The sequence below is a fragment of the Mobula hypostoma genome, chromosome 5, assembly GCF_963921235.1.
Source record: "Mobula hypostoma chromosome 5, sMobHyp1.1, whole genome shotgun sequence".
Lineage (NCBI taxonomy): Eukaryota > Metazoa > Chordata > Chondrichthyes > Myliobatiformes > Myliobatidae > Mobula > Mobula hypostoma.
The window spans coordinates 72,647,363-72,654,553 of record NC_086101.1 but is presented as its reverse complement, the minus strand read 5'-3'; the positions used below and the strand labels follow the sequence as shown (position 1 = coordinate 72,654,553).

At 44.5% G+C, this 7,191-nt stretch overlaps 1 protein-coding gene across 1 annotated transcript; it reads left to right on the top strand.

Moving 5' to 3' along the window:
- The first annotated feature begins 341 nt into the window (after positions 1-341).
- On the top strand, positions 342-6,331 carry LOC134346217 (fibrinogen-like protein 1-like protein). The gene is made up of 3 exons (XM_063047527.1): positions 342-398; positions 474-661; positions 5,537-6,331. The coding sequence occupies exons 1-3, from the start codon at positions 364-366 to the stop codon at positions 6,223-6,225; spliced, it is 912 nt and encodes a 303-aa protein (XP_062903597.1). The 5' UTR covers positions 342-363; the 3' UTR covers positions 6,226-6,331.
- The last annotated feature ends 860 nt before the right edge of the window (positions 6,332-7,191 follow it).

Here is a 7,191-nt window from a genome sequence, read left to right as displayed (position 1 = left end):
GGTAGCATGGTAGCTACGGAAAAAGTAAACAAAACTATCCATATGAAAGATAATTGTTCATTCTGAGGTTTTGCAACTCTGCATGAGGAGAGAATGTGATACAGCAGAGTAGATAAAATTATTACATTTATGGTTGTTTTATTACTTCTGTAAACATGGGCAGTTTTGTTCAAGATGAATAGTTTATCTGAAACATGCATGATGCAAGATGACAATTAATGGCCCCTACCATATGCTCCAGTTGTTAAGGCATTTACAATCCATTTAGGACATTTGAAATATAAACACAGTTAATGTTTAACAGCTCGTGACAATTTAAATTCAAGACTTTTGTATAAAAGCAAAGAGTAAACCACTGAATTTATGCGCTGCTTAATCTCCTTCCAGCAGGACTCCCAGTAAGTTTGGAGAAATTGAGGGCAGATTTAAAACTTAAATTATAAGCTTAACTAATGTGACTTATCCTTTTTCAGGATTCCAGTCATGAACATCCAAATGCAATTGTTGGCTCTCACAGTGCTGATACTGTCTGCCCAAAGCTTCGTGGATGCAGATGCCGAGCTATACGAGGTCATTCAAATGAAAGTGAAGAATGCTAACCTGCTGACTCGAAAAACTGCAAGTAGCATCATAAATGTGAAGGATCTGCTTATGAGAAAAGGTAAGGGGCTTCAATGACTTGCATTCACTCCATAATTTGTTTGAAAAATTGTACTTGCTTGTTTGCTGGTATAAAGTATTGCTGGTCTGGTGGAGCACAACTGGCAATAGAGAATTCGTTTTGTTAGGGTCCTGAATCAGAATCAGAATCAGGTTTAATTTCACTGCATACATCATGAAATTTATTATGTGGCAGCAGTACATTGCAATACATAACAATAAGAACTATAAATTATGATAAGAAATATATATACATATAAAATTAAATTAGTAGTGCAAAAAGAGAACCCAAAAAGGAAAACAAATAGTGAGGTAGTGTTCCATTCAGCCATTCAGAAATCTGATGGCAGTGGGGAAAAAGCTGTTCCTAAAACATTGAATGTGTGACCTCAGGCTCTCAGGCTGCTGTATCTGCTCCTTGCTTTGTGAACCTGCATATTCTCAATGGCATCACATTTCAAACAAAAACAAGAAACAAAGGGAGAGAGAGAGAGAAAGTCCAAAGAGGAGAAAATCTGCAGATGCTGAAATCTCAAGCAACGCACACAAAATGCTGGAGGAACTCAGCAGGCCAGGCAGCACCTATGGAAAAGAGTACAGTCGATGTCTTGGATGAAGGGCCTTCAGCAGGACTTAGAGAGAAAGCCACCCTTTGCATAGAAACTTAGGGATACTAGCATCTGACAACCTATGAAGAATATGACAACTTACAGTGGTTGTTCACAGACTCAACAGAGACATAGGCTTCAATGATAATACTTACTCATCCTCAGGATGGTCCAAAGTGCTTCAGCCATTGATGCATGTAGATTATGAAGACACATAGTCCTCTTTTATTGTCATTTAGTAATGCATGCATTAAGAAATGATACAATATTTCCTCCGGTGTGATATCACAAAACACAGGACAGACCAAGACTGAAAAAACTAACAAAACCACATAATTATAACATATAGTTACAACAGTGCAACAATACCATAACTTGATGAAGAGGTCCATGAGCACAGTAAAAAGTTCAAAGTCTCTCAAATGTCCCATATCTCACGCAGACGGGAGAAGGAAGAAAAACTCTCCCTGCCATGCCGACCATGGTCTGACTCTGAGTCATCCGAAAACTTCGAGCCTCCAATCAGCTCTCCGACACCGAGTACTGAGTGCCATCTCTGTCCAAACAATTCGACCTCAATCTCGGTCGCCAACAGCAGGCAAAGCCAGGGATTTTGAGGCCTTCCCTCCGGAAGATTCCCGACTGCACAGTAACAACAGCGGTGCACTGGCGTTTCAGAAATTTCTCCAGATGTCCCTCTGTGCTTTCACGTCCGTCTCCATCAAATCAGAATTGTCCACAGCCCCATTTAATGAATATGATATCATTTTTCACCGGAGGGTTGTGCACGCTCGGTGTGCTGCTCTGTCTCCTCCCGCCTACTTCAGTGTCATCACCTGCTTTGGAAGTGAAAGATACTCTTTGCAAAGCCAGCCAGTCAAATAACGTACCCTGTTCAGAGATGACCTTTGAAATAGCACCAGGAGATTTTTATACACATTTTAACTGGATTTCAACTTGCTGCTTAAACTTCATCCATACACATCTCTGAGAAAACAGCACACAAATCAGAAATTAACAAATCTGTTAACCTTGTATATGATCCCCACTACCCTAACTCAGAGGATTACTACAAAGTAACAGTGTTCATATTTAGCTGATATGAACACTGGGTGGAAAATCTGAACCATAAAAAGATTCTCTGCTTACAAGGAAATGGCAGCTAATGCAATTCAACTTTAATGTACAGTACTTATTATGGAAGATTCTTTAGGAAAGTAATATTGTCATTTTAAGTGACTAAATAAGTTTTCCAGTATTGTAAAATGTAATGAGCAACAAACAGTTCTGCCAAATTAAACTGCTTTATAATGGAAGAACAAGTCAGACTGAGGAAGAAACAGATCTTTAAATATTACATACATCAAAGTTGCTGGTGAACGCAGCAGGCCAAGCAGCATCTATAGGAAGAGGCGCAGTCGACGTTTCAGGCCGAGACCCTTCGTCAGGACTAACTGAAGGAAGAGTGAGTAAGGGATTTGAAAGCTGGAGGGGGAGGGGGAGATGCAAAATGATAGGAGAAGACAGGAGGGGGAGGGATAGAGCCGAGAGCTGGACAGGTGATAGGCAAAAGGGGATACAAGAGGATCATGGGACAGGAGGTCCGGGAAGAAAGACGGGGGGGGGGTGACCCAGAGGATGGGCAAGAGGTATATTCAGAGGGACAGAGGGAGAAAAAGGAGAGTGAGAGAAAGAATGTGTGCATAAAAATGAGTAACAGATGGGGTACAAGGGGGAGGTGGGGCCTTAGCAGAAGTTAGAGGTCAATGTTCATGCCATCAGGTTGGAGGCTACCCAGACGGAATATAAGGTGTTGTTCCTCCAACCTGAGTGTGGCTTCATCTTTACAGTAGAGGAGGCCGTGGATAGACATGTCAGAATGGGAATGGGATGTGGAATTAAAATGTGTGGCCACTGGGAGATCCTGCTTTCTCTGGCGGACAGAGCGTAGATGTTCAGCAAAGCGGTCTCCCAGTCTGCGTTGGGTCTCACCAATATATAAAAGGCCACATCGGGAGCACCGGACGCAGTATATCACCCCAGTCGACTCACAGGTGAAGTGATGCCTCACCTGGAAGGACTGTTTGGGGCCCTGAATGGTGGTAAGGGAGGAAGTGTAAGGGCATGTGTAGCACTTGTTCCGCTTACACGGATAAGTGCCAGGAGGGAGATCAGTGGGGAGGGATGGGGGGGACGAATGGACAAGGGAGTTGTGTAGGGAGCAATCCCTGTGGAATGCAGAGAGAGGTGGGGAGGGAAAGATGTGCTTAGTGGTGGGATCCTGTTGGAGGTGGCGGAAGTTACGGAGAATAATATGTTGGACCCGGAGGCTGGTGGGGTGGTAGGTGAGGACCAGGGGAACCCTATTCCTAGTGGGGTGGTGGGAGGATGGAGTGAGAGCAGATGTACGTGAAATGGGGGAGATGCGTTTAAGAGCAGAGTTGATAGTGGAGGAAGGGAAGCCCCTTTATTTAAAAAATGAAGACATCTCCCTCGTCCTAGAATGAAAAGCCTCATCCTGAGAGCAGATGCGGCGGAGACGGAGGAATTGCGAGAAGGGGATGGCGTTTTTGCAAGAGACAGGGTGAGAAGAGGAATAGTCCAGATAGCTGTGAGAGTCAGTAGGCTTATAGTAGACATCAGTGGATAAGCTGTCTCCAGAGACAGAGACAGAAAGATCTAGAAAGGGGAGGGAGGTGTCGGAAATGGACCAGGTAAACTTGAGGGCAGGGTGAAAGTTGGAGGCAAAGTTAATAAAGTCAACGAGTTCTGCATGCGTGCAGGAAGCAGCGCCAATGCAGTCGTCGATGTAGCGAAGGAAAAGTGGGGGACAGATACCAGAATAGGCACGGAACATAGATTGTTCCACAAACCCAACAAAAAGGCAGGCATAGCTAGGACCCATACGGGTGCCCATAGCTACACCTTTAGTTTGGAGGAAATAGGAGGAGCAAAAGGAGAAATTATTAAGAGTAAGAACTAATTCCGCTAGACGGAGCAGAGTGGTGGTAGAGGGGAACTGATTAGGTCTGGAATCCAAAAAGAAGCGTAGAGCTTTGAGTTACCAGGGGAACCCTATTCCTAGTACCCCACCAGCCTCCGGGTCCAACATATTATTCTCCGTAACTTCTGCCACCTCCAACGGGATCCCACCACTAAGCACATCTTTCCCTCCCCCCGTCTCTCTGCATTCCGCAGGGATCGCTCCCTACACAACTCCCTTGTCCATTCGTCCCCCCCATCCCTCCCCACTGATCTCCCTCCTGGCACTTATCCGTGTAAGCAGAACAAGTGCTACACATGCCCTTACACTTCCTCCCTTACCACCATTCAGGGCCCCAAACAGTCCTTCCAGGTGAGGCATCACTTCACCTGTGAGTCGACTGGGGTGATATACTGCGTCCGGTGCTCCTGATGTGGCCTTTTATATATTGGTGAGACCCGACGCAGACTGGGAGACCGCTTTGCTGAACATCTACGCTCTGTCCGCCAGAGAAAGCAGGATCTCCCAGTGGCCACACATTTCAATTCCACATCCCATTCCCATTCTGACATGTCTATCCACGGCCTCCTCTACTGTAAAGATGAAGCCACACTCAGGTTGGAGGAACAACACCTTATATTCCGTCTGGGTAGCCTCCAACCTGATGGCATGAACATTGACTTCTCTAACTTCCGCTAAGGCCCCACCTCCCCCTCGTACCCCATCTGTTACTCATTTTTATGCACACATTCTTTCTCTCACTCTCCTTTTTCTCCCTCTGTCCCTCTGAATATACCTCTTGCCCATCCTCTGGGTCACCCCCCCCCCGTCTTTCTTCCCGGACCTCCTGTCCCATGATCCTCTCGTATCCCCTTTTGCCTATCACCTGTCCAGCTCTCGGCTCTATCCCTCCCCCTCCTGTCTTCTCCTATCATTTTGCATCTCCCCCTCCCCCTCCAGCTTTCAAATCCCTTACTCACTCTTCCTTCAGTTAGTCCTGACGAAGGGTCTCGGCCTGAAATGTCGACTGCGCCTCTTCCTTTAGATGCTGCTTGGCCTGCTGCGTTCACCAGCAACTTTGATGTATGTTGCTTGAATTTCCAGCATCTGCAGAATTCCTGTTGTTTGCCTTTAAATATTACATTTCATCTTAGATTGTATTAGGTATTCAAAATTTGTGAGATTTTCAAAGATTTGTGATTATATTTGCTAAAATTATGCATGACTATAATGCAAAAATATTGTTCAAATTATATGAAATAACATTAAATACTTTATATTCCAGCAAGATACGCGAAGGACTGCAATGAACTCTTACGTCAGGGTTATAATTTGAGTGGCATCTATGTCATCCAGCCACAGCCTCTGGACAAAACACCTTTATTAATAGTGAACTGTGAGATGGAGTATGACTGTGGTGGATGGACTGTGATAGAGAAAAAGACCAGACAAAGCCCACTAACATGGAATGAAACCTGGACCACATACCAGTATGGGTTTGGGAACATTTTGGCTGACCATTATCTTGGCAACGAGTACATATATTTCTTAACCAATCAATTGTGGTATAAAGCCAGAGTAGTTTTGGAAAGGAAAATTAACAGAAGAAATGTTCGGAAATATGCAGAGTATGACATTTTCCGGTTAGGTTCAATGAATACTAATTACACTCTGTACCTTGGTACATACAAAGGCAATGCTGGGAATTCCCTGTCTGTACCGGATAACATGGTTGATAATTTGTCTTTTAGTACAAGGGATAGGGATTTGGATTTGGATTCCCAAAATTGTGCCCAAAAGTATGGTGGCGGGTGGTGGTTCAATACTTGTCCTTCTACAAAACCCTATGCTATGTTGACCCAAAAAGAATTAATTTACTGGGAATCCTTTCCCGAGGACTTTACCCACATCACTTTTTTGATCAGGTCTGTCAATATGCATTGCAAAAAGAGAGGAATGATATCAAGAATATAACTGTATTTCAACATGCAGTATTTTGTGTATCTAGCTAATACAATGCTTGCTATTCATGTTATAGTCTAAAAATAAACTTCATTAAAGCACCTGAGTTTGTTTCAGTTCCCAAACTGCACGTACCTGTACTTTCTGGATTGTTTATGAAAGTGTGTGCAGGTTGCCCTGCATACAGAAGTTAATAAGGTTTTTGTCTAAAAACTATTGATGGGGCTGGGCTGGCTGCCCATGGTTTAATGTCATTGATATCGATAGCAAGGGAAATTAGCAATATATATTCCTTCTGCCAGTACCGGCTTTCCGCCCCACCAAGAGTATATATTACTTTTTGAACACAAGAGGTTCTGCAGACGCTGGAAATCTTGAGCAACACACACACACACACACACACACACACGCTGGAGGAACTCAGCAGGTTGGGCAGCATCTGTGGAGGGGAACAAACATTTAACGTTTCAGGCTGAGACCAGTCATCAGGACTGGAAGGGAGGGGGCCAAAAGACAGAATAAGAGGGTGGGGCAGGGGGAAGGGGAGGAGCACAAACTGGCAGGTGCTAGGTGAGAAGAGGTGAGGGGGAAGATGGGTCGGTAGCGGGGTGCTGAAGTAAGAAGCTGCAAGGTAACGGGTGGAAGAGATAAAGGGCTGAAGAAGAATAAATCTGATAGGAGAGGGCAGTGGACCTTGGAAGAAAGGGCAGGATGAGGAGAATCAGAGGGTGGTGATAGGCATGTGAGAAGAGAAGGTGTGAAAGAGTAACTAGAATTGTAAAAAGAGGTAAGGGTGGGGGGGGAGGGAAGTAATTATAATCTCAGATGCTCTAGAATTATTATTGATGTGTCTTAAACAACACCATAAGACCTAGGGGCAGAATTAGGCCATTTGGCCCATTGAGTCTGCTCCTCCATTCCAACATGGCTGACTTGTTATCCCTCTCAACCTCCTTCTCCCCGTAACCTTTGGTGCCC